The sequence below is a fragment of the Hoplias malabaricus genome, chromosome Y (genome assembly GCF_029633855.1).
Source record: "Hoplias malabaricus isolate fHopMal1 chromosome Y, fHopMal1.hap1, whole genome shotgun sequence".
Classification (NCBI taxonomy): Eukaryota; Metazoa; Chordata; class Actinopteri; order Characiformes; family Erythrinidae; genus Hoplias; species Hoplias malabaricus.
In genome coordinates this window covers 32,566,989-32,594,305 of record NC_089820.1, presented here as the reverse complement: position 1 = coordinate 32,594,305, position 27,317 = coordinate 32,566,989, and the positions used below count along the sequence as shown (strand labels likewise).

The following is a 27,317-nucleotide window of genomic DNA, read 5'->3' as shown; positions in this document are numbered from 1 at the left end:
AGTAACCTTAGTCACAAGTTAGAAGCGCCTAGCTCACCTTAAGGTCAAAATCAGTTCCCCCTGCCGGACACCGTGAGATTACAAGGTTGTGCTATGTTAACTAAATATCTTCTTTTTATTAATAAAACTCTCATTATTTGAAGTCACAGTGTTTGCAATTTGTTCATTAGAATTTCTGAAAATCCGGAAGAACTCATTTAGCATGATTATTATTCATTCTCAAACTAATTATTAATGTTCTAATTGCTTAAACCAATTATAAATCTTAATTAATTTCATTAAGTCAAATATCAGAGGTTGAAGGAGTTTGAATAAAGTCAAGGCTATAAAACAAATTATAAAATTATATGTATATGTATTTGTGGTGTACCTTACTACACTACAGAATGTATCAAAAGTAAATGGAGAGTTGGAATTTAATATTTGAGTTTTTTCAAGCCTGTTACTCCTAATTCTTACAGTAAATACACATATTATAACGTGTACCTGAGGACATGTTTTTCAATACAACAGTGGGATTTTCTTAACAATTTGATTTTTAATTTTAAACGTGAAACTGAATTCCCTCCATCTTATGGACCTTTCTGGACATTCTTTTAGCCAATTAGGCCTGTTTTTAATATTAACTGTAGTGAATTATGTGGAATTATGTCTTAAATTCTTTTTCTTATTAATTTTCAATATCTGCGCTCTTCTGCGAGTCCCCCCTCTTGTGCACAGGAAATCCTAGCATAGATGGCGTGACTGCGTTTTTGTGAAGTGCAGATGGTGTGACCGCGGTTTATTACTGATCTCAACTGAACCAGCGGCTCTCCGCCAGTTCCTCGCCAGTTTTATTAGTGATCTCAACTGCATTAGCGGGATTAAGTTAATTACTTCATTAGTTAACAACAATAAATGTTGTAAAATAATTTCAAAACAACAAATAAAGTTATTGATGGTTCAATCAAGTAGTTCTGAGTCCTTGCTTAGATCAATCCTGTTAATTTCCTACTTATTTTAAATAATAAAGGTTTTTTTTATTTTTATTTTTTTACCAAATAACCCCACAAGGTCTAAATACGTCTGAATTTAATTTAAATTTAGATAGGATAACAAACTGCTGTTAAGGCAGATAATCTAATTAAATGTTAATTTGGTCTATATTCTATTATTCATTTGCTGATAATGCAAACAACACTGAACAGGGGAACAGTTGGTTTGTAGTGTGTTTATGGTTTAGCTTTGAAAATTATTTTAGTACTGTTTTGTTATAAAAAAAATCAATCTAAGAATATTTCATGACATAAAAGTTTAACTGCTCGTGTTCAATGACAGTCTTCTGGCCTAGTTCACATTTTTTATTTAGGAGATCATAGGAGAGTTGAAAAAAAAATATTTCTAGCATTTGCTCATCAAAAGCATAATGTGTTTATATATATATATATATATATATATATATATATATATATATATATATATATATATATATATATATATATATATATATATAGATATATATATATACACCTTGCACTTATAAGATTACAGACAAGTTTGCTTAATATATTTTATTTTAGGATTTAGGATCTTTCCATTATTGCACTATGACAGGCAAGTTGTGTGTTTGCAGTACCTAAATTAGATGTTAAGTGAGTAAAATACAAGGTGGGTGGCATGGTGGCGCAACAGGTAGTGTTGCTGTCACACAGCTCCAGGGACCTGGATTTTGCGGGTTCAAGTCCCGTTCTGGGTGACTGTCTGTGAGAAGTTTGGTGTGTTCTCCCTGTGTCTGCATGGCTTTCCTCCGGGTGCTCCGGATTCTTCCCACGGTCCAAAAACACATGTTGGTAGGTGGATTGGTGACTCTAAAGTGTTCAGAGGTGTGAGTGAACGTGTGTGTGTGTGTGTGTGTTGCCCTTTGAAGGACTGGCACCCCCTCCTGGGTGTGTTCCTGCCTTGCACCCAGGGATTCGGGTAGGCTCTGGACACACTGGACCCTGAATTGCATAAGAGGTTACAGACAATGAATGAAAGGATAAAATATTATTTTAAAAAAGGTCTATTTCACACATTTAAATTTTGTAAAGTACTGTCTTGTTCATTGTTGTATGATGGTGACTTTTAATCACTTATACAGAGGAAGTTGGAGTTTTCCAGTAAAGAGGAGGTTTTCAGTCTCAGAGGAGACATTGATTGTCCGTACTGTGCAAAACCGGTCAAAGCATCAAAAGAGCATTTATTGAAGCTTTATCTAAGATAAGCCATACATTATGCAGAAGCTGTCATTGGTAAATGTCTTTAGGAGTTTTCTTTATTTATTATTGACTTTCAATTACATATAACTATATTTAAAACATATTTTATTTCATAGACAAGTTCTCAATTCCTTGCCACTGCAAAGATGGAAGACATATTAAAAAGAGCCACTGGCACTGTATAAAGTGCAAGAAAATAATATACAGATCTGCTGACTTCAAAACTTTTTACAAGTAGTAAAACATGGTTGGTGTATAATTTCTTATTTACTTGTTTTGTATGACTAGTTTCAGTAAGGTTATCAAACATGTACATGCTAAATATGATATAATATTGTCAGCACTTTGAGCTTTTGCAAAAGTGCTTTATAAATTATTTCTATTATGTACAATATATAGTATTTATGATAATACCTGATAATAAGCAGGTTCATAGGTATTTTCTGAATGACTATCTTAATTCTGGATATGCACCAATGTTGTTCATTGTTTGTAAACAGCATGTTATATTTGCTTTGCCACCAGCCTTAGTTAATTCATCATTTTACTTAATACATTTGATTAAAAATGTTTGTAGAGAAATAGCAAGTTCAGCAAAAACAAAAAGTTTGTTTAATTATGTAATGCACAGTTAGATTCTGATATCTGTAGGTGTCATGCCCTCGTCCTGTCATGTCTGTTTTCCCTGCCATGTGCTCTCTGAGCACACGGCACTTTGTTGTTGTCCATGTCTCTGCCCTAGTCCCCCCTTTGTTCCGCCTCCTCGTTTGTGTCTCATTTGTTACCCTGCCCTCTCATTATCTGTTCCAGGTGTATCTTGTCTGTGTCTGGTATTTAAGTTCCCATGTGTGTCTCCCGTTTGTTGGTCATTTTCACTGTTTCGGTCCCTGTTGTTACCTCTGTCACGTTCTCAAATCTGTCTGTCTCCACTGTTTCTCGGTCATTGTTTCTCACGTCTTCGTTTCCTCTGTCGTGATTTGTTTTCCAGTCATTGTGTTTCCTTTCTTTTGAATTCTGTTTTGTTTAAATAAAATTTGCTGTGTATTTTAGCGTGTGCGTCCGCCTCCGTCAGTCCACCCTCCGCGTTTCCTGACAGAATGACCGACCCAGTAAAGGACGCAGCTAACATAGCCACAACACTGGACAAAAGCCTTAAACAAGGGGAGAAATTACTGGCCAGAATGGTGGGTGATCAACCTGCTGTTTTACAGTCTTTCATGGGAGTCCCTACAGGATTTGAAGGCAGTCCCAAGGGTGAGGGTTTTATATTGCAGTGCAAACTTTATTTTCAGTTTTTAACCTGTCCTGCTCCTCCTGACCTGATTCAGGTCATGTTTGTTAAATCCCTCCTCAGAGGAGAAGCGTTGAAATGGGCAGAGGAAGAAGAGGAAGAAAAAGCCCCAGAACTTACTCTGGATTTATTTTGTGAAAATAACAAGTCAAAAACAAGATTCTCCCGGACTGCTTCCGATGACGTCTCTGCAGGACCCCCTGCTCCCAAGGACTACCCCCTCAAGTCCGGGGAAATTTTTTTTTTGGGGGGGGGGTTGAGGGCTGGTACTGTTAGCCTCAAACCTCAAGACAAAGGAGATGAGGCTAACAGGGGCGCCTTCAGAAAGTCCCACAAGAGTGCGCCCACCAGCCTTCCACAGCTCCTGTCTCTGTGAAAGCGGCGAACCCAGCCGCTCCTGTACCTGTGTTGGTGGCAACCGCTGCTCCAGCCTCTGCAAAGGCGGCACCCGCAGCCGCTCCTGTCCCAGCGAAGGCGGCGTCCCCCGCCGCTTCTGCACCCGTGACTGTGGCTCCGACCGCTTCAGGTCGTGTCCGTAGGTCAGCCCCAAGGACTTCGGGGCCGATCCCCAGAACTGTGCCCAGGCTGGTACCTTGGACAGCCCCACAGACTTTTGCCAGTCCTTTGCACCCCCTGGTTGTTTTGATTCCCATGTCTGTTCCTGTCCTGGTTCCTGTCTCTGTCCTTGTGCCTGTACCTGTGTCTGCTTTTGTCTCGGTTCCTGTCCCTGTCACTGTGTTGGTGTCAGTCCCCGTGAACATCCCTGTTGTTACCTCGTTCATGTTCTCAAGTCTGTTTGTCTCCGCTGTTTCTCTGTCATTGTTTTTCACGTGGTCGTTTCGTTTCCATGTCTAGTCTGTCTCTGCTGTTCCTCATTTCGTTTCCTCTGTCGTGATTTGTTTTCCAGTCATTGTGTTTCCTTTCTTTTGAAGTCTGTTTTGTATGATTCTGTTTTGTTTAAATAAAATTTGCTGTGTATTTTAGCGTGTGCATCCGCCTCTGTCAGTCTACCCTCTGCGTTTCCTGACAGTAGGTCAAAATTATTAAAAGTGAAAATAAAAGGGAAATATTTTCAGGTACTGCAAATAAAAATTAATTAGGCACTAATGCCTATAAAATGTTGTTGCGTCACATCAAAGATTTGGATGTTAAATATATACCTCTTATGAATATTAAACAATAACTCCTATTCACCTTTTTTAATAGCTGAAGTCAAGCTGTCAAAGAAACCCTCAGGTTTGTTCAATTTTTATATTTACTTCTGTTTTCAAAAACTGTAATTAGTATGTATTATAGTTCAAATAGACGATTATATATAGCCTTCCTTATTTCATAATGACACAAAACCTAAACAACCTCCCTATAGATGAAGAAGAAAGTTCATTGGGCACAGTACATTTCAGTGACACAAAAGGAGAAGGCAAATTGTCATGCCAGAAATGTGGGTCTTCATCAAATCTAAGGAGACATGAAAGATAGCAACACGGCACACAGGAGCAACCCATGATTTGCATAGATCCAATGAATGGGATATATGTAACACCAAAAAATCCCCACGGCACCAGACTTCCAATTCATGTCTGTAAATGTTTTCATTTAAAGACCTTTCTTTGTGAATTGGAGTCTTGCAGGGACTTCATGGGGATAGCCACTAGAAGTGGAAACCCTGGAAAGGAATGCCTTCACCTATAGAGAACCAGGAATGCCAAAGTGTACAGTCCACCTCCTGCGCTAAGCAATGAGTCATTGCAAGAGATGGTGGAAAAGGGCCTTGTGTCAAAACCACGTCAAGAGGACTGTATTGATTTAAATAAAAAAGCATAATTGGCAGGTTCAGACTGTGTTTTTCCTGTTTTTTTGGGTGGTGTATGGACTCTCTGAGATGTATGTGTACTACTCAGTGTACACTGGGCAAAAAGACAACTGGTGTTTGTTTGCAAGGACGCGTGTCATATTTAACACAAAGTCAGGAAAATGGCACAGCCAGTGCAGAGGCACAAAAAACAAGTTGTGTACATATATCTATGTGGTGGATCTTTCAAGAACGCTCACATCTGGCACAAAATGCAGCTGAAACAAATGCTGAAGAGATTGAAGACATCAAAGAAATGGCTATTGAATATGAGGACACTGAACACAGTCATCATTCTGCAAAGACATGTACATCTGTTATTAAGATGACAAATTACTTTTGGAACTCCAAGAGGATTCCACAGCAGCTGCCACATGACTTGTGTACCAGAGAAAAGCCTCTGCCTGAGAAGTTCGAGCCAAGTGGGAAAAAAGTGCCCATACTGTCCTGGGCCAACTCTTCTAGATCTTGAAATGAACTTAAAACAAGAAATGCCGCAGTTTGCGGAATGTATACACTGAACAAAGATGAAAGATGAAATATGCCTTTTTAAAATATTTTATTATTACACATTCATTTTTCTTGTAAATAAATAAGCAATTACTGACAGTCATGTGTTTTATTATAGGTGTAACAGTTGTAGTGGAGATGATTGTTTTATTAAATTCTAATAAGAAATTGGACTTTTTGGGATTTGACTTTAATACTCAGACTTTCAATCGGTCTTCAGAGACATCTCCTCCTTGCACAGCCCAGATGGGAATATGAGATAATACCCAAAGAAGAGTCGTAAACCACTCTCCAGGGACCTTTTTTATGGCACAAGGTCTCCTCTGGAATGCAAAGAGACACAGACTCAACCTTGATTAAAATGTCTTCTCACACATCTTGAAAGACTGTTAAAAACCAAAAGAATCACACATTTCTTAATTCCTTAGATTGCCTGGTGAACAAGTTGCCTATGGGTACAACTGTGTGAAATTAATTCCATTTGGACAATCAAAATGGGTGAAATTAAGTGTTTAAAGTCACTTTTATATGAGCATATGTAGGAACCAAGGTAGCCACATACTCTGTGTGTTATTTGGTTAAGAATTATGTAAAACATGGTGTGTCTGAACTTTTTCAACTACTACTTCAAAAACTACTTTTTGTTAACATATAATCTCTTATATTGCAAAATTATGATTCAGAATTCTGGGATATTCATTCAACAGGGATCATCTTTGTCTTGTCAAGTGTCATATATTTAATGTGATGCCACTACCAAGGTGGGTTTTCTAAATTCTGGTTAAAAACCCAGTGGCGCGAAATGACTCTAGGCTTTTTTGGGAGAGAGAGGATATGCACTCTAACTCACACTCCAGCTCTTAGAACAGAACTCTGAACAGGAGAAGAACAGAAAGAGAATGTAGGAAGAAATTCTCTCCCTTGCATCCAGTAGACAATGCTTCTCAGATAGGGTAGTCAGTTAAGGGAGAGCCCTGGCTCTCTCTAGAGCTGTCCAGCTCTCTGCAGGCATCTCCCAGGCATCAGCCTCTCTTATGGCTGAACATAAGAACATCTTATGGCTAAACACTCTTGGGCTTCAGGATCAGCAATGGAGAAGGAGGACACACGCAGCCTCAGAATGACCTTCTGAGAAAAAGGCCCAGGAGAGACCTGCCTGGACGTCTCTCTCACAAGAAGGCAGATCAACGATGACAGAGAATTCCCACAGAGACCTTCAGAATGCCACCAGCTTTGACGGAGTGATTACTGTGTCTCTGGCCAAGAGGGAGAAGAGGAACGCCAGCAGCTGCTACAAGGCCCACGGCTGCAGTGCTCCAGGAAGCCATGCCGGAAAGCACCTCTTGTCAATGACATACTCCCAGCTATCTCCACTCCATCTCCAGGGATACGTAAGGTCACAGGGTTTAATTTATTTCATAGCTCAGGAGGTTGGTGCTGAATGCTTTGCTGGGATAAACTATAGCCTTTCTAGAATTTAGGGTAATTATCATAGAGAAATTCCTTCATATATTAATTTCCCTGTTCCCTCATTTATTGCTGTAATCAATTTCATTATATGAATGTATAATCAATGTTCATTATTTGATATTACATTTAATAAACCAGTTGTGTGATAAAACCAATCCTTCTTTATTTGTTTGTGTGTGCACTTTTCTTGTATGGAATTATTACATCTAGTTCAGATTCAATTTCGGAGCCAAGAACCTACAGCGGGTCAATGAGCATAATTCATTAATAATAATTAATTCTGCTATATGTAAAATCATCCAACATGATGATCTACTTGTCCAGACTAAAATTGGACAGGTAAAGACATTACATATTACTCAATGGCTCACAAACATGGAGCTTAACAAAATGAATTCAATAATTAATTATTAATTAACAATAATTAATTATCATTGACTCTGCAATGTAATATTTATGTAATTTGTTATATTAGTTGCCTTTACAACAGTGAAACATAGGTCTGAGAAAAATAAAAAGACAATTTTTCTGTTTTTTATTCTTTGCAAATTTATGTTTTGATTAATATATATATATATATATATATATATATATATATATATATATATATATATACATATATAATTTTTTTTTATGAAAATAGAATGACCAAAAAGTACATGGACCTGCTGACCCATGCTTGGGTGATAAATTAATTTTTTAATTTTGTCATTATATTTGTGCACATGTTTGGGAAAAGAAATTGCAAAATTATATTTGCATGTTCTTTTATTGTTTCCATGTTTTGTGCTCTTAGTGGAGCACTGCCAGACCCCTGTGCAGTTTATCTGGGATAACTAGTTACTGCCTAACAATGCTCGTTTTCCATCACGATTTTTTCCATATTCAACTTTCTAGCCTACATTCAAGTTACTCATGTTTTATTCATCTTCTTGTCACATTTTATTACTCCTTAGTTTCTTAATTTCTCTTTCTTAATTTAAAACATCTTTAGTGTGATTCGTATTTACAGTTTGTTTTTCATATAGAGACTCTCCCCTGTACACCTTTTTCATCTCAGCATCATCTTGGAAGTCCTTCTCTAAAGGCCTTCTCAGTTTCAACATTTATAATGTTGCTTTGCAATAAAATATATGGTTTATAGGATGGGAGGGCACGGTGGCGCAGCAGGTAGTGTCGCAGTCACACAGCTCCAGGGGCCTGGAGGTTGTGGGTTCGATTCCCGCTCTGGGTGACTGTCTGTGAGGAGTTGGTGTGTTCTCCCTGTGTCCGCGTGGGTTTCCTCCGGGTGTTCCGGTTTCCTCCCACAGTCCAAAAACACACGTTGCAGGTGGATTGGCGACTCGAAAGTGTCCGTAGGTGTGAGTGTGTGAGTGAATGTGTGTGTGTCTGTGTTGCCCTGTAAAGGACTGGCGTCCCCTCCAGGGTGTATTCCCGCCTTGCGCCCGATGATTCCAGGTAGGCTCTGGACCCCCCGCGACCCTAAATTGGATAAGCGGTTACAGATAATGGATGGATGGTTTATAGGATTTGTAGTTCATTGCGTTATGGTTTTATATAAAATTCGCAAAGTGTCCCGACCTTTTGGAAATAGGCTTTGTAAAATAAAAATGTTAAATGAGGGCAGAACATTGCACCACAATAAATGTTTAATTTTTGTGGTTACATTTCAGCAACAAACTGTGTGCATTTAAGTGCACAAAGGTGTGTTTCTGTAGTGTTGGTGCTTACAGTTTATTATAAACACAAAAAATCATTGCACATAGGATGACATTTTTTTTGCATATGAGCACATATAATTAAAGACGCAATTAGTAATTTTGTCTAATGATTTTTCTTCATGTTATGAAACAGCCATTAAATAGACACAAAGTGGCCTGGATTACATATGGCAACCTCAATTAGGATGACCCATTATGCGGAGCATAAACTGGTTAATTCAGTGACACTTAAGTGTATTAATTTTTCAAATATGAACTGCTGTTTGTAGAAAATAAATGGAAATTAAACATAGATAGGCACGGTGGCGCAGCAGGTAGTGTCGCAGTCACGCAACTCCAGGGACCTGGAGGTTGTGGGTTCGATTCCCGCTCCGGGTGACTGTCTGTGAGGAGTTGGTGTGTTCTCCTCGTGGGTTTCCTCCGGGTGCTCCGGTTTCCTCCCACAGTCCAAAAACACACGTTAGTAGGTGGATTGACTCAAAGTGTCCGTAGGTGTGAGTGAATGTGTGTGTGTTGCCCTGTGAAGGACTGGTGCACCCTCCAGGGTGTAATCCCGCCTTGCGCCCAATGATTCCAGGTAGGCTCTAGACCCACCGCGACCCTGAATTGGATAAGCTGTTACAGATAATGAATGAATGATATTGTATCCAGCTAGAAATGTGTTCTAGAAATGTGTGACATGTGCAGGGGTTCCTACCTGGCAAAAGTACTTGGTTTTTTGGTCAAAATATTCCCCACTTCATAGCAGTGTTTGCCATCAACCACAGAGTGAAACAGCGAAATCCCTCCACAGAGTGGAATGCCCTAAAAGTAGCAAGAAAAACTACTCAGCCACACAGCATAATACAATCACAAACAATGAATAATTCTGAAACTGGTTTCAGATCATCTCTAGCCATTTAAACAACAGCCTTACTATCAGAGGTAGGTAGTAGAGCCTATAATTACTCAGTACATAAATTAGGATTTGGATTTTTGTATGAGCCATGTACATTCCATCAAATATTTTTTTCTAGTTTGTATTTAAAATTAAAATACAGAAGATCATTGGTTTTCCATTTGTCTGTCTGTATTAAAGGAAAAAAAGACAAATACTTGGATATCATTCAGAATGTTATTAAATTATTTCATGTTATGTAAATGCCTTTGTTTTTGTATCTGTTCTTCCCTGATAACACAATCAAATAAACACACTTGAAAAATCATGCAGCATTTCTATTCAATTTACAGAATGCTAGGCATCAAAGCCTGCATGCGCTGTCCAGTGGGTATCAGGTCTGTTGCTGCTCACTAATATCCCACAATGTTTCACAAATGCCAAAATGAAAATGCCTCAAGCCACAGTACTATTTAATGCCACAGTGCCATGTGACTCCAAGCCTTGACTCAGAAATTTCCAAACGTTTGTTGTTCATAACAAGCTTGTTACAGACCCAACCAGACCCTAAATGCTTAGAGCTGCCTGACAGAGCTACAGCAAAAAGTGTTCCCATCCATTCTGACCGAAGTTGGCACTGAGCATATAAGGTCTGGTCAAGCCTGTAACCAACAACAAAAATTTTGACATTTTTGGGTTGATAACTTTTGAACCACAAGAGGTATTGCAAATCCGATGCGGCATTCAGTTTCAGAGACAACTCTATTCTTCTCTGACATGTTACATGGCCATCTTCCCATTGGAAATACTTGCACTTGGTTCAATATGGCTGCTTTCAAGATGGCGGCCATGTTCCTGAAATAGCCTAAAAGATACGTACCCTCACCCATTACCGGCTTGGGTATTCAGATATGTAATTTTCCCTTTTGTTTCTGAAATAAAAGGGTGTCCTGCACAAGATCAATCAGGCTCTGCTTCTTTTGTTATGTTACCACACTTCTCTATGACTGTGGATCAGAGCAGACAAAGATCTCTGTAAATATTTCATTTCAAAATGTAACAAAAAACATTTTGCCATGGCTTATAACAACTGTTTAATAAACAGTTCATTCATTTGGATGATCATTTGTAAAATGTGAAGATATATTGCTGAAACATTGCCTTTCATCTTGCAGAATAAGAGATGGATATTTGTAATCTTTGATAACAGAATAATAAAAATGAATGAAATATACATCCTGGAGATGAAATGGGGTGTATAAAATCAACAGCTTAAAAATCTACTATTAATATAGAATTTTATGATCTCCAAATATGGCACAATTCTGGTCCATTACTAAAAGTACTGAATATGGAGTGTTCCACTACATCTGCAGTTTTAATGAAAGTGTTGGAATGCTAACACCTCCACCACCCAACTGAATGTAACATTATTTTGCCTTGGTGCTAGGCTCAAGGCATTTTCTCTGCTTGTTTTCCATGCATATGACTACTGATACTTTAAATCACATTTTATGGCAACCATCTTCAAATGGCACCGAATGCAATTCATTGGGCGCAAGGCGGGAATACACCCTGGAGGAGGCGGCCCTCAAATTAAAGTGGTCAAATATTTAGCATTAATATCATAATGCTATCATTATAATATCATAATAATAATAGCATTAATAAATCAAAAAACACACGTTGGTAGGTGGATTGGCGACTCAAAAGTGTCCGTAGGTGTGAATGTGTCTGTATGTCTGTGTTGCCCTGTGAAGGGGACTGCCGCCCCCTCCAGGGTGTATTGTGCTCAATGATTCCAGGTAGGCTCTGGACCCACCGTGACCCTGAATTGGATAAGCGGTTACAGATAATGAATGAATGAATGAAATCATTATTTCTTCATGTGTTCATGATGTTTGTGGCCCTCAAAGTAAAGTGGTGAAACATTTAACATTATTAAATCATTATATCTTCATGTGTTCATGATGTGTGTCCCTCAAAGTAAAATGGTGAAATATTTAGCATTACCGAATCATTTAATGCTGTTCTGTTGATATGCTGCAACCCTAAAATTGATTTAAAGGAAAAGATGATGATGATGATATTGGAATAACAGAGTTACAGAACAATTAAGCAAAGACTTGACATTACCTGCTGCGCCAACATGCCACCCCTTTTACTGGATATGAACTGTTTATTTGGAGAAAGGTCTTGTACCAAAGCTTTCAAAATAATTATTTTTTAATAAATAAAACACTGTTTGTAATGTCCAAAAAATCTTAATATGTTTGACTTTAATTTCACAAATCCTTTAAAAACAGAAAAACCAGTAACACTTAACTGCTGTTACAGCTGCATGACACCTGCATAAGCTCTTAATGACAAATGACAACACAAATATAAGTATAATACAAATACAAATACAAATACAAGTATAATTGGACTTAAACTATAAAAGAAATTTTGGGAGTTGGGCCACGCCCACGCTCCTCCCCCCAGGCCTATTTATACCCTTCAAACACATGTAATCTCTGTGACAACCAAGTAGCTAGTCTTGCTTGCGTCACTGAGTTACTGCTCCTACCATGGATCTCGATCTGCTCCCTTCTGACCACAAGCTCTACTCTCCTCCTACTCGGTTCCGTCATCCCAGACCAGGCCCCCACTTAGCGTATCACCTCTTCTAGCTCCCATGATGCCCGTGGTAGACACCTGTTCTTTCTTAATGGCTCCATGATCTGCATTAATTTCAATTCTGCTGGCTGCTTTGCGTCTTCCTGCAGGTTCCTCCACATTTGCAACTACTGCTCACAAGTGCACACCCAGCCGAGCTGCCCCAAGCGGCCGCCTAAATTTGGTAACAGCTGACTGATCTGATTTCTCTCCACCCCTGTCAATGTTCCTGAGCTCGCGAGCTGCCTCTCGCGCCACCCTGACCCTGCATTCATATGCTATCTCCTTGATGGTCTCCTGTTTGGTTTCTCCCCAGGCTTGGTGGTTCTGCCTGTCTACTCCTTCCATGCCTCCAACCTTCTCTCTGTTGAATCAAAGCCTGAGGTGGTTTCTTCTCTTCTAGCCAAAGAAGTCTCAGAGAGTTTCAAGATGCCCCCCCCCCCTTCTCTACTTTCCGCATTAAGCCTGTCAGCATTGCCAGTTGAAATTATTCTAGTAAGAAGCAGCTCATCATCGACTTGTCAGCCCCGCATTGTTCTTCTGTGCCCTCAATAAACAGTCTAGTCAAAAATTTTCTTCTGCTATGCTCGGGTCGACGATGGCATATCATTGATTAAGCTCCTTGGCCGCGGCACTTGGCTGGCTAAAGCAGATGTGGTCTCCGTCTTCAAAATTATCCCCCTCCATCCTGACTTCTGGCACCTGTTTGGGGTGAAATGGCATGGACAGTTCTACTTTGCAGTACGCCTGACCTTTGACTGTAAGAGCAGCCCCAGGATTTTCGACACACTCGCCGAGGCTCTTTCATGGATCCTCCTTAAGGTCTATCATGTCCCGTATGTGGTACACCTCCTGGATGATTTTTTGGTCCTTGACTCGCCATCCTCCCCTCCCGCCCGCTGTATCACTTCTCTCACTGCTGCTTTCCATCGGCTGAGCATCCCCTTGTCTTCTGAGAAAACTATCAGCCCCGCTACCTCACTTGAGGTACCTCATAAATTCACCCATCTAGTGCTAGACTTCGTGACTCCATTGCGCTCCATGAACTCTCTCCCTCTGTCATTGCTGCAGTTCTTTGGGGACATGAATAGACTGGCCGAGTCATCCTTTTCCATTCAGATAACGAATCAATCATTCATTTTATTAATAAAGGACTGATTTATGGCTTTCCCCATCCATTTACTAATCACCACCAAGTCACTTTGCTTCTAATGCTGTTCATCTAGGAATGCTCTGACCTGACACCCATAATGTAGTGGTGCACCATCTTGCTGGAAAAATTCAGGGAACGTGCCAGCTTCAGTGCATGAAGAGGGAAACACATCATTATGTAGCAATTTCGCATATCCAGTTGCCTTAAGGTTTTCATTGATGAAGAATGTCAGACCAATAGCGGTGGTTTTATTTGTTAACTTCACCATTCACGTAAAAGTTTGCCTCATCACTGAACAAAACCTTCTGTGTAATCTGAGGGTCCTGTTCTAATTTTTGCTTTGCCCATTCTGCAAATTCAGTGCACCGATCTGAGTCATCCTCGTTGAGATGCTGCAGCAGCTGGAGTTTGTAAGGGTGCCATTTGTGAGTAGCTAATATCCGCCGAAGGTATGTTCAACTGATGCCACTGTCCACTGACATGCGGCAAGTACTATGCTGTGGGCTCTTGCTAAATGAAGCTAGGACAGCCACTGATGATTCTTCATTAGTGACAGTTTTCATGCGTCCACATTGACAAATCTAACACTGAACCAGTTTCACGAAACTTGGCAAGCAGTTTGCTAACTGTAGCATGGAAGATGGGTGATCTTGTAGGGTGTCTTGCATTGAAATCTGCTGCAATGACCCGATTACTGCGTTCACCAGACATCAACACAATTTCTATCCGCTCCTCACGTGTTAAATTCTGTGATATGTCAATGGCTGTAAACAAAGAGAAACCTGTAAATAACTCATGAAAGAATAAAGTTACGTTAAAACCATGCACATCATTGTTTTTCTTGTGAAATTCCCAATAAGTTTCTTGTGTTACAAAATTTCCCCCCTCCCATATACTAATGTGCCACAAACAGGAAGTTAATATCACCAACCATTCCCATTGTTATTAAGGACAATTATTATACAAGAAAGACTGAACCTCATCATCTACCTCAACACATGCCTATCTCTTCTCACATTCTTTACAGCTGCCTAACTACTCTGCGATCCGGTTATGTATCACCAACTACAAATGCCACCCTCGAAGCCATGTTCCTTTTATCTTTTTTTTTTTGGTTTTCTCTGTTGCTCTGAATTCACAACCCTTAGCTTAGATTATCTCAAGGTGCCTCCCAATTCAATCCATTGTTTACAACTGAATCGGGTTCGATCGCCACTTGCCACTGGTTTCAATCCCACTCTTTTTTCAATCACATTTTTCCGCTCACTCTCTCAGGATTGGTGCTACCTCTATAGCTTATCATCAAGGCCTTTCAGATCATACCATCCAGACACTCGGCCAATGGACCTCTCAAGCACATCATTTATACATACACACCTATATCCGTGATCTTTTCGAAGCTCACCAACGTATCGCTTCCCTGTAAATTTTGGGGCCCAGTTCTACATGCTCAAAACTGCTCCGAACTCCATTCTACAAGGAGTTTGCTCCGAAAAAACTACACATGCTAATATTCAGCACAAACCCAGCAATAATAATGTGAGAGAAATATGTATGTCATTCATCACTTTTTTGTTTAAATTAACTCTAAACATGGACTTCCCAAAAAAACTATTTTCAAAGGTGCTGATATATAGTGAAAAACACATTGTGAACAAGTTTTCTTTTGAGATCTGAACTTTATAGACATGGGTTTTGTCTACACAATTGCTTTCTGATATTTTAATTAGTTTCTCTTCTTTATTGCTATGAATCTGACGTGTCACTGTATTTTTCTGTACCTGTGGCTCACACATTGAATATTCATGAGATAGGTGTGAAACACAGGTGAGAAAGCCACTCCCTCCTGTCAAAGATAATGGCCCATTAGCCCCCACCCCACCGCATCTGTGAAACAACTGAATCGTTTGTTTGTAAGCGGTGGCATTTAGTTATTTAGCAAAGAAACAAAGACGTAAATATGACCTTCAGAGGAGTGCTTGAAAGCGTCCAAACCTCACTACAACCCGTTTTCCCCCTCTATCAGCTGCGCTCTGTGCCCCTGCACATTTAAACAATTACCCTCAGCTTCACGAATTCCACTGCTGAAATATATACTGAACTAAGGTAACATCAATGCTAACAATCACCAAACATGCTGCAGAAACACAAGTCAAATATATTTCACGTACACATCACAAAATTAAGCCATTCCTGATCAGGCAGATGAAATGTGTGATTGTGCCATCTTGGAGCTCCATGTGTGAAAACACAGCATGTACTTTTGTTCATATAACTAAAATAAATGTTTTCACATGTCATAATCCTACAATAAGAGCGTCTGAATTAGCATGCTATTTTCATATGAATATCGTACCCTGTCTGTGTCTCAGAGAGAGATATGAGTTATGTCTTAACTTATCTTTCTATAACAACCAGGTAAAAGTAAATTTCTTTTCAACCTACATATGTTTGAAAATTAGACCCTGTACAGTTTCTGAAGTATGTTTATTATGTTTCAAGAACAAAAACTTGCTAAGTTGCATAAGTGTTTTGACGCAAATTCTGATCCATCCCGCTGGCGGGAGTGCAGATTCCAGAGGGTTATGTGGGAGGTTGTTGACAGTTCACTACCCTGTGGGGTGCTTCACTTTCTCCCTGTATGATCCCTCACCTTTGTTGTTGGTGATGTTGATTATTGTTGTGCCATCAGCAAACCTTATGATGATGTTTTGTGATGCAGTCATAGGTATATAGTGTATAGAGCATGGGTGAAAAGGATGCAACCTTGTGGGCATCCTGTGTTGAGTGTGAGGGAGGAAGAGGTGTGGTCTGCAGGTGAGGAAAGCCATAATCCAGTTGCACAAGGTGTGATTTATTCCAAGAGGGTTGAGCAGGTCTTAGCTCCGTCAAAGTAGTTGAGGGCAGTATGCATGGCCCGATAGACTGCAACATCAGTGGATCTGTTTGGTCGGTAGACAAACTGATGGGGGTCCAGTGTGCTAGGAAGATTTCTTCTTATATGAGCCAAAGCACTTCATCGTTTTGGGATGATGATTGTGGTTTTTGAATTATTTAAGGACAGTAGACTGTGCCAGGAAGACATTGAAAATGTCCCTGAATGTGTTGGCCAGTTGGTTGGCACATGTTTTCAGGCCTGGGATGACATATGGACCTGCTGCAACCTCATCAGATTGTGTCTGGCAGCTTTAAGCTTCATTATTGCCAGATTTGATAGCTCTTATGCTTTCAGCAGACTGCTGACTGTTCATCCTCTGTGCAAATTAGTTTTGTGTGAGTTGCATCATCTACACACTTTTTGGTGAATCAGGTAACAGATGTTGCATAATCATTTATGTCAATCAGAGCTGGATTGGTAGCTGCAGTTTTAAACGTTTCAGTCAGTACAATGAAAGCAGTCTGCTTCTTCAGGCCCAACATGTAACATTCTCACTGTTACTTTAACCAGCTTTTAAAAGCTCTCGCTGTGTGACTTTCATCAGTAATGAAATTGGGTCACACTTACCCAATGGAGGCAGGGGGTCAGTCCTCTAGACCTCCTTGACCTTTTCATACAGACATAATCTAGGGCGTTTTTCCCTTGTGTCGATCAATAGATGTTGTGGTGGATCTTGGAGTGCACTTTTATGAGATCTGTCTGATTTAAATCCCATTTGATGATGAGTACTGCCTCTGGATGATGCTGATTAGCATCACTTTGTGGATGTATGTAGACAGACACAAAATAACTACTGTAATTTCCAAAGGGAGACAGTGGGACTTGCATTTTACTACCATGAACTCCAGATCATAATATGTTCAACAACAGTAGAGATTGGTGAACCAGCAGTCATTAACGAACGCACAGTACAACACTCTTTGTTTTTGAATGATACGGCTGTGCTGTCCATGTGGTACGTTGTTAGCCCGGGCAGCCTAATACAGAGTCAGGTAGGCTGCTGTGAAGCCAGCTTTCAATGAAGATAAAAACACAGCAGTTCCTGGTTTGTCAAGCTGTTTTGAGTCTGAACATCAGTTAAACCAGAGACCAGAGAACCAGAGATTATACATTTGTGACAAGAAGGCTAGGAAGAGGTATTCCAGTTAGTTGAGTATATAGCAAATGACCCAGGGAAAATTATGGGTACAATGCAGATTTGTGCATCCAAAATCTAATATTGGATACAGGCTCTGATTTTTCCATTTTATCTTTGTCAAGAAAAACTTCTTCCCATATTTCCCTTTCTGCACCAAAGTAAAGCCTAGTTAGCTGTTGGCATTCTGCCACCACTGAAGTAACACCACTGTAGACTTGTAAATATTACAGCAAGGATCTGCAGTGCTAGGTGGAGACTTACTCTCAGCATTATTGCAATCTGCTTGTGTGTTGCCACTGGTGATGTTTTGCCATTTCCGGGTCCAATCGTGCCTTCTGTCCCTTTTCATACATTCATAAAGCATGTGTTTACTGTTTGAATAAATGAGAATGTCTCAATTAATAATGTGATCTCAGTTCAGGAGTCCAGAAAAAGCAATAAACGAAACATAATAAGAACATTTGTACATTCACAGCTCTTTCTGATGTGTGTGTGCTGCCATGTGGGCTGACTGTGCTGCTCCAGGAGCAGATGTGCTTCTGAGAGAGCTCCTGCAGCTCCATCTCTGGGAGAAGAGGAACTGCAGATAGTGAGCTGTGACTCCCACAGTTCTGTCTCTAGGAGTAACTTAACAGAATGTCTGAATAGTTGCTAAATGTAGCGGCAAAAAAAAAGTTGGCCATGCTGAGCAGCAGTTTGGACCTGGACGTCAATGCATCACAAGTTAACAAGTGGATAGATACTCAACAGTATTGTCAGGTCAGCCACACAAAACACAAAACTGTCACGGTGTGACAGCATCAGTCAACTCCTGGACAGCCTGTGGTGCAATGTGGCATTGGTGGATGGAATTGGACATGATGTCTCAGATGTGCTCGACCGGATTCAGGTCTGGGGAATGAGCAGGCCAGTCCATAGCCTTCATCATGCCGGAACTACTGACACACTTCAGGACCCACTGCACCAGCATTTGGTCTCATAATGGGTCTGCGGATCTCATCCCAGTACCCAATGGCAGGCACTGTATCTCTGGCTAGCACAGCCCTCCAAAGAAATGCCTCCCCACAAAAATACTGGCCCACTGCCGAACCTGTCATGCCGGAGGATGTTGCAGGCAGCAGAACATACAGTGTCAATGCCAAGCTCACTGCACGTTATTTGGCTGTAAGCACAAGCCTGACTTGTGGATGTTGGGCCCTCATACCACCCTCTAACATGGAAACATGGATATTAGTGGCCTGCTGGAGGTCATTTTGCAGGGCTCTGGCACTTCTCCGACTGTTCCTCCTTGCACAAAGGAGGAGGGAGCGGTCCTGCTGCTGGGTTGTTGCCCTCCTATGGCCAGCTCCACATCTCCTGGTGTATTGGCCTGTCTCCTGGTATCTCTTCCAAGCTCTGGACACTGTGCTGACAGACACAGCAAACCTTTATGCCACAGATTGCATGGATGTGCCATCCTGAATGAGCTGCACTACCTGAGCAACTTCTGTGGGTTGTAGACACAGCCTCATGCTCTCATAGGGGTGAAAGCACTGACAAAATGCAAAAGTGACGAAAACATCAGTCAAAAAGGATTAGAACATAGAAATGGTCTGTGGTCACCACTTGCAGAACCACTCATTTATAGGGGTGTCTTGCTAATTGCCTTTGATTTCTGCATGTTGTCTGTTCCATTTACACAACAGGAGGTGAAATTGGTTCACAATCAATGTTGCTTCCTAACTGGATAGGTTGATTTCACAGAAGTGTCTTGGAGTTAAAGTTGTTCTCTTTATTTATTATTATTATTGTTTTTTGGAGCAGTGTATTTGTGGTCCTAAAATAGAGCCTTGCAGAATTCCAAAATAAATTTACCTTTACCAACTGATAATGTTCTGTTAAGTAGGATTTGCACAATGTTGGGCTGTCTCTTTGATTCCAACCATGTTTTCTAACCACTCTAGGAGATGTTCTATGTTCTATGTTCTATCATATCGAAAGCTGCACTGAGGTCAAGTAGCACCAACCTGGCATTGATGAGACATGAGAACAAAATCATTTGTTAAGATATAGACAGCAAGTGTTGTCTTTAGCCTATGACAGTCCAAGGGCTGGTCATTTAGGCATTACGAATATATACAATCACATTCTCAAGCATTTCGTTTGGCCTGGGATGAAAACTGACATTTCAAAATATTGTAGTTAATGTCATGTCTGTCAAACAAATCAAATGGTCCTTCCAACTACTTTGTGTCCTACCCTGGTTGTTGGTGAAACATTTGATATTGTTTTGGTTGACTGTATAGGCCCTTCCCAAAGTCAAAATCTGATACCAGTTCCTTCATACTGTTATGTGCATGGCTACACGCTTTCCAGAGGCAGTACCCTTAAGAAAATGAGATCTTCTAGTATGATCCAAGCATTAGTTAGATTTTTCTCAACTTTTAGACTAGGGTAATTAAAACTGACCAAGGTGCATATTTTTTGTCTAAACTCTTTGCACAGGTCATGAAAACCTTGAAAATACATCATATTGTTTCTAGTTCATATCACTCTGGGTACCAAGGTGCTTGGAGCATTTGCATCAGTCCTTAAATTATATGCTCCATAAATTTTGTTTGTACGTGGGATGAAGGTGTCCCTCTGGGTTTTTTTTTGCTGCTCTTGAAGCATTACAAGAGTCTCTTTCTTTATCGTTTTTGCACATACAGTCCTTGGTCCACTAAAGTTTCTCAAAGAGTCATTTCTGGTTAATGGTGCTGGAAGAGAAGCCACTAAAGTTTCTTTTACATAATTATGTGTTTAAATAAACAAGTTTCATCAGAGGTTGCATAGAGTTGCATTTGAATTTATCTCAAGCAAATTTTAAGAGAACTTCTGACAGAAAGGTGGTCTTTCGCATTTTTACTCCGGGTGACCAAGTTCTGGCTTTGTTGGCATTTTTAGGTTATTCTCTTGCTGCTAGGTTTTCTGGACCATATACGGTACAAAAGAACTAAGTGACAAAGATTATGTAATTGAGACTCCCTAATGTAAAAAATGTGTATGCCATGTAAATATCTTGAAAGCTTATCACTCTAGATGTGCCCCTGGGGAAGATGCCAAAAACTGCTATGATTGTTGTGAGTACCCTTTCTTCTGATACTTCTGTAGTTCATAATGGAGGTGGTTTGAATAGATGACTCTGTGGATAATGTAGGTGCAGCTTGTTTTGTTAGTAAGCTTGACTTATTGAAATATTACTAGCAGGTTCCTAGCTAATACATATTTGGAGTGTCATGTGTGAATGAGGTGCAAGATGGGGGGAGATTTAGCTGTGAAATAGATTTTACTTTGTGCCGTATTGAGAATTATATGCTACTGTATTTTGCTGCAGAATTTTGAGCTCCATTCTACCAAGCCCCTAAAGGGACTGGGGGAAAAAATAAAAGAAGACTTGATTTTGCGTTCCCTTGCAAACATAATTGTATTCCCTCGCAAATACATTGCGCTCCTTTGCAAATGTTTTATGATACACAATTGCCTTTGTAGCTCAGTCAACACATCAGGACACTGCAGTTTCCAGGTGAAATCCAGCCACTTGAAACAGAGATGATATATGTATTTATTTATCTCTACTAACACACAGTTTCGTTGCCAGTGCGAATCGTTCATACACCTGTAAGAAACTGCCTCACATCAGAAGTTGTGAACAACAGGTTTATATACGTTCTGTAGTATCCTGAAAGTGCAAGTCAGAACACCGTAGTTCCATGTATTTCCATAGTAACAGGTGTATGAGACGTAGGCGGCTTCATGAAAGATAGTAAAAGTGTGGACGGCTGGTTTTTTTTTATTGTTATTGACTGGGGTAGGGGTCAAGCTAAGAATCTTAACGAAAAACCTTTACCAAGCAAAGTCTATAGCAAAAATCCAATCATTCAATAACAAGATGGAGGGTGTAAGGCATTGGTGCAAGACACAGAGATCTCAGGGCACGTTGCAGACTGATTTTTACAGAGACGTGGCTCAGCGCGCTGACTCCAGACACGGCTGTGGAGCTAGTGAGCTGTTCGCTTCACCATGCATTTAGTTTAGTTTTTTTTTTTGTTTGTTTGTTTGTTTTTTTAACTGACTTTTACACACATACACACATTACTCCAATACACTACCAATAGCTACACATTTATTTAGGTGTTCACTCTCCTTTCTCTCCCACTGATTGGAAACTGTGTTCATTGTCTGTATCTCTATACTGTTCACGTAACCTTTGTCCATGTGCTTGCACTTTAAATTCTCTCATCCTCTTTGCTAAGCAATTAACAACACAGCATCAAACGTTTCAGTTGGTGTTCCCCAATAACATACCCATGTTTTCTGCCGAGAAGAAATGCTATGTCTTTATATTTCAGTCCAAGATCTAAGTAAAAATCAACGACCTGCTCCATAGTTCACCTGACATGCACAGCAAGCACATAATCAACAGCAATCACAGTACTACGGAGCCCACAAAATATTTGCGAGGGAACGCAAAAAGTCTTTTTTCCCCAGTCCCTTTAGGGGCTCCGTATCAAAGACAATTGTGTATCATAAAACATTTGCAAAGGAGCGCAATGTATTTGCGAGGGAATGCAATTATGTTTGCGAGGGAACGCAAAATCAATAGTCTTTTTTAATTTTTCCCCCAGTCCCTTTAGGGGCTCCATACCATTCCAAATCTGATTTGAGACTCCCATTTTTGTTATTTAGTTTATAGTCAGATTTTGAAGGGAAGAACCTATTTGCTAGCCAGGTATACAAAACTATTAATTAATTAGCTTGGCTAAGTGTTTATGTGTACATTTTAATTGTTTATCAGAGTTTAGTTAAGAGTATTGCATTCAAAGTGTCTAAATACTAAATGTTGTCTATCAGTTCTGTGATCACAAATGTAGTGTGTTGGTTCATGTAATGCATATGAAATGACATCTTATTTCTCTGTACTATATGTTTTAAATGTGGAGAGTCTCGTCATGCCATGACTTTCAGGAAGTTGGCTGCATTTAAGGCTCACATTTACAGGTATCATTAAAACAGCAAAACTGAAACTAGACCTAGGCTATATCATATAGGTTTTAATTTGACATGTCATTGAAAACTGCAATGGTAAATGTTGAAGACTTAAAAGAATTTATATTCTCATCATTTAGGCAAGTGCCACAGCTGCTGATTTTGAAACCCTTAACCTGCCTGTGAGTCCTCATGTTTATTCTGGGTATGTATATATAATTGCAAGATACTTGCAAGTATATTGAAAGTTTAAGAAACATTTGATTTATAATTACAGTGGAATTTTTGACCAATGCAAGATGTTTGCTGACAGTGGAAGGACAAGTGACCTATATTTGCTCAAGCCTCCATTAATTTCTGGAAAGGCAGCCCTAAAATTTCAATTTCCAATATCGACATTTGTCAAATACTCACTGCCAGTGCCAAATAGCTTATTTTGTGTGATGGTGTGATGCGGCATTTCCTTCACTGGAAAACGAGGCTTATCGTCATTGGAAGCAATCTCAATGCAGAAAAAGATATTGAGATGAAATTCTACAACCAATGGCAATCCCATATCTCCAGAGTCTGGGACGAAACTCTATCCTCCAAAATGACAACGCTTGCCCCCACAGAGCGGTGTTTATCAGAGACTACCTCCAGAATTTGGTAGTGGAGAAGATGAAATGGCCTGCCAGCAGTCCTGACCTCAACCCCAATGAACACTTGTGGGATCAGCTTGGGCGTGCTGTTCGTGCCACAGTGACCAACACAACCATGTTTGTGACCAGCAGTGTGTAACCAGGATGGTGACCATCATGAGGAGAAGGTGCTTGGCTGTTTATGGTTCTTCCACACGCTACTGAGGCTCCTATTTGTTAAAAGAATAAATTGTTAAATTGCCAATATGTCTTGTTTCTTCAAACATCAGTCAGTCAGTAACAACCCACCAAACGAGTCAATGGCAGAATAAGCTCTTTGGCATCGGCAGGGAGGATTGGGCTAATGTTTCATTTGCACAACCCACATACCCATCTCTACTGCTCATCCCACAAATACGGCACCATTTCAAAGGGAAATTAACATGATTACAACAGTATAAGATTTATTGCCAGGAAGCATTGTTACAACAAAGATATAATCTACCTTTCTACCAAAAATAAATTTTCTTTTTTTTGTGCTATGTTTAGTTTTAAAAATTGTCTTGCCCATGATGCCATCAGATCTTCCCCTTACTGTATCCTCTAAGCTTTGTGTACACTATTTTTATTATTAAGTTTTTTGTGCCTTTCCACATGCTGTTACTAATTATGGAATTTTTATTTTTATAGATGCCTCATTGGTACAAAGCCCCAGGGGTGGTCAACGTAAAGAGCAACCAAGAAGTCCTGAACCATGCATCCGTGTGTATCCTCTCTTTAAAGAAACTGATGGACTTTGAATATAATTTTATTTAAAGGGTCATGTTCAACGCAAAACTGACTCTAAGTCAGTAACATGTTGGGTTCACTGATGATATTTGAAATACAAAGTTTTAGTAATCCAGATTGCATATTTTTAATTACATTTTTCATGATGTTTTACGGTCACTATTTGTGTGGTCTGGTAAGATCAAAAGTCATGTGATATAACGTAATGTTTTACTATAAAGATTTGGGCACCTTTCTTGTAATTCATCAAGGCAATAATGTAATTGGATATTGTGAAGTATTTTTGGTTAGAAAAAAAAAGCAATATCATCAAGGGACAAAAACATAAAGTTCAAGTAAAAACATAAATGATTTGAACATGTTATGTAGTACTTGAAATTTGTCCACATTTTGCATATATTCAGTTTTAATAAAGTGTATCACTGATTTTAATTCTAAATGTAGATTTTGACTTCTTTTGTGTGTGTAATGGTTATAGTATTTTTACAGTATTCATGCTTGGCAGACTTTGGATTTTTTTTTTTATTTAATAGTAACACTATAATCTTAATACAAAAAAATTACATGCTGGTATTGTTCAGTATACATAAAGAATTGAAAGTAATTTAGATACAGTTTGTAATTAGTTTTCCACTGTAAAAAGGTATTGTTTCTGAAAAAATGGCAGTAAATGGCTGGCAAATCTGCTGAAAGGATTACTGTACACTTAAATATTTAGAGTAAAACATTGTATTATGCAATTACAGTAGTATTCTGTAAATTTTTAATACAATGTTCCTGTACAGTGTTCAGTGTTCCTGTAAAAATGCAGTAAATGGCTGGAAACTCTTGCCAGTTATTTACTGTAAATCCCAATATTCACAGTAAAGTATTGTTATTCAATTACAGTAGTATTTTATAAAGTTGAAATACATTAATGTTCCTGTAAAAATACAGTAAGTATTATTATTTAATTACAGTAGTATGCTGTAAATGTGAAATACAGTAGTGTTGAGTCTCGATGTCATACCAGTGTTGGGGGTTAGACTTCGACACGATTTTCATTTACAACTAAAACAACATCTATGCAACATTGGAGCTTGACGTCATCCAAACGTTAATTTTTGAGTAATATCTGACTTTGATTACTAACCATAATTCAGTGTCTAAATTACATTGGGTCTTGATGTCACACCAATGTTGGGTTTTGACATCAACCCGATTTTCATTTCCAACTAAAAATCAACATCTATACAATATTGGAACATGACATCATCTTAACCATAATTCAACATCTAACCTACGTTGGGTCTTGATGTCACACCGATGTTGGGTTTTGACGTCAACCCGATTTTCATTTCCAACTAAAAATCAACATCTATACAACATTGGAACATGACATCATCTTAACCATACTTCAACGTCTAACCAACGTTGAGTCTTGATGTCACATCAATGTTGGGTTTAGACGTCAACCCGATTTTCATTTCCAACTAAAAATCAACATCTACACAACATTGGGTCTTGATGTCATCCTGATGTTAATTTTTGAGTAATATCTGATTTTGATTACTAACCATACTTCAACGTCTAACCAACGTTGAGTCTTGATGTAACCTCAATGTTGGATTTAGACGTCAATTCGATTTTCATTTCCAACTAAAATTCAACGTCTGTCCAATGTTGAAAATTGTTGTCAAGGCAACGTCGGGCTATGACGTCAACCCGATTTCATTTCCAGCAAAAATTCAACGTCTGTCCAACGTTGAAGCTTGTTGTCAAGGCAACGTTGGGTTTAGACGTCAACCCGATTAGACGTTAGAGACCAACGCCTTTCTGACGTCGAATTGACGTCCTGTGCCTGCTGGGTTTGACATCTGAAGCCTCAGATATATCTGCTTTTGTTACTCCTGATACATGTTTTCAATATACAGTCATGGCTTTTGGTTTGAAAAATGCACCAGCAATATTCAAAAGACTGATTAATACTGTGGTGGGTGATCTTTCAGGTTGCTCTTCATATCTGGATGATTTGGTTGTATATTTTTGTCTGATTGAACCAGCCACTTGAAAACATTGTGCACCTTTTGAGCAGTTAGCTACAGCTTCTCTGACCCTCAATTTGTTAAGTTAGCTGTGCTAGTTATGTGCAGCTAATGTGTTGGTTCTCCTCTCTTGTTCTCTTTCTCTAGCTCTTGTCATCTGATACTAATTGTGGTGAAGCAGCACAAAGGGGAGGGAGGGGAAGTGGGATTTGAATGTATTGAGATATAGAAATTTTGCTTACATTTGCAAGTATAAGGCCTTACATGCCATTGTAGTGTTGTTGGATATAATGTGTGTGTGTGTGTGTGTGTGTGTGTGTGTGTCTGTGCACCATACCTTTATGATCACCTTGTTTCTACAATCACTTTCTATTCTCTGATTTCTAAAGACCACAGAGGAGCACTTTGTATTTTCATAATTAAAGCATACAGAACATTTGTTGCACTGTATACTTTATTTCCCCTCTTTCATGCTGTTCTTCAATGGTCAGGACATCCACTGGACTCCCATTTAGTAGGTATGATTTGTGTGGTGAATCATTCTCAGTGCAGCACTGCCATCTGGTGGTGGTGTGTTAGTGTGTGTTGTGTCCATTCACTGTCCACTTCGTTAAACACACACAGTTAATTGGTCCACCTTGTAGATGTAATGTCAGAGACTGTAGTTTTTATGATGCTGAACAGTGTGTGTTGGTCATCCTCTAGTCCTTCATCAGTGGACATGGCGATGTCAGCTAGATGTTCTTGGTTTTTTGGACTATTCTCAATCCAGCACTGACACTGAGATATTTAAAATCTTCACCACCCAAATCATACATGCTCTGTGGTGGTCCTGACAATTCAAGAATAGGGTGAAAGGAAGCAATCAATTTTCAATTTTCAATCAATTATGCAGCTTTAGTGGAGCCATTAGGTAGGTTACTTCATGGCCCTGCTTCATTTGACTGGACACAACAGGAAAAAAAGAGTTTTGAGAGGTTTAGAAACTCAGCAGCTCAGCTCTCACACTGTTAAACCAATCATGTCAAACCA

The 27,317-nt window shown here is 39.4% G+C and overlaps 1 protein-coding gene and 1 pseudogene across 2 annotated transcripts in view; one reads left to right on the top strand and one right to left on the bottom strand.

Moving 5' to 3' along the window:
* LOC136677979 (uncharacterized) overlaps positions 1-27,317 on the bottom strand; it is a 346,523-nt gene that overhangs the window by 308,584 nt on the left and 10,622 nt on the right. For both annotated transcript variants that reach the window (XM_066655712.1, XM_066655713.1), the window contains exon 2: positions 9,779-9,885. In XM_066655712.1, coding sequence (XP_066511809.1) covers positions 9,779-9,885 — 107 coding nt within the window. The remainder of the gene's footprint in view (positions 1-9,778; positions 9,886-27,317) is intronic.
* LOC136677809 (uncharacterized) lies at positions 4,864-5,852 on the top strand (annotated as a pseudogene).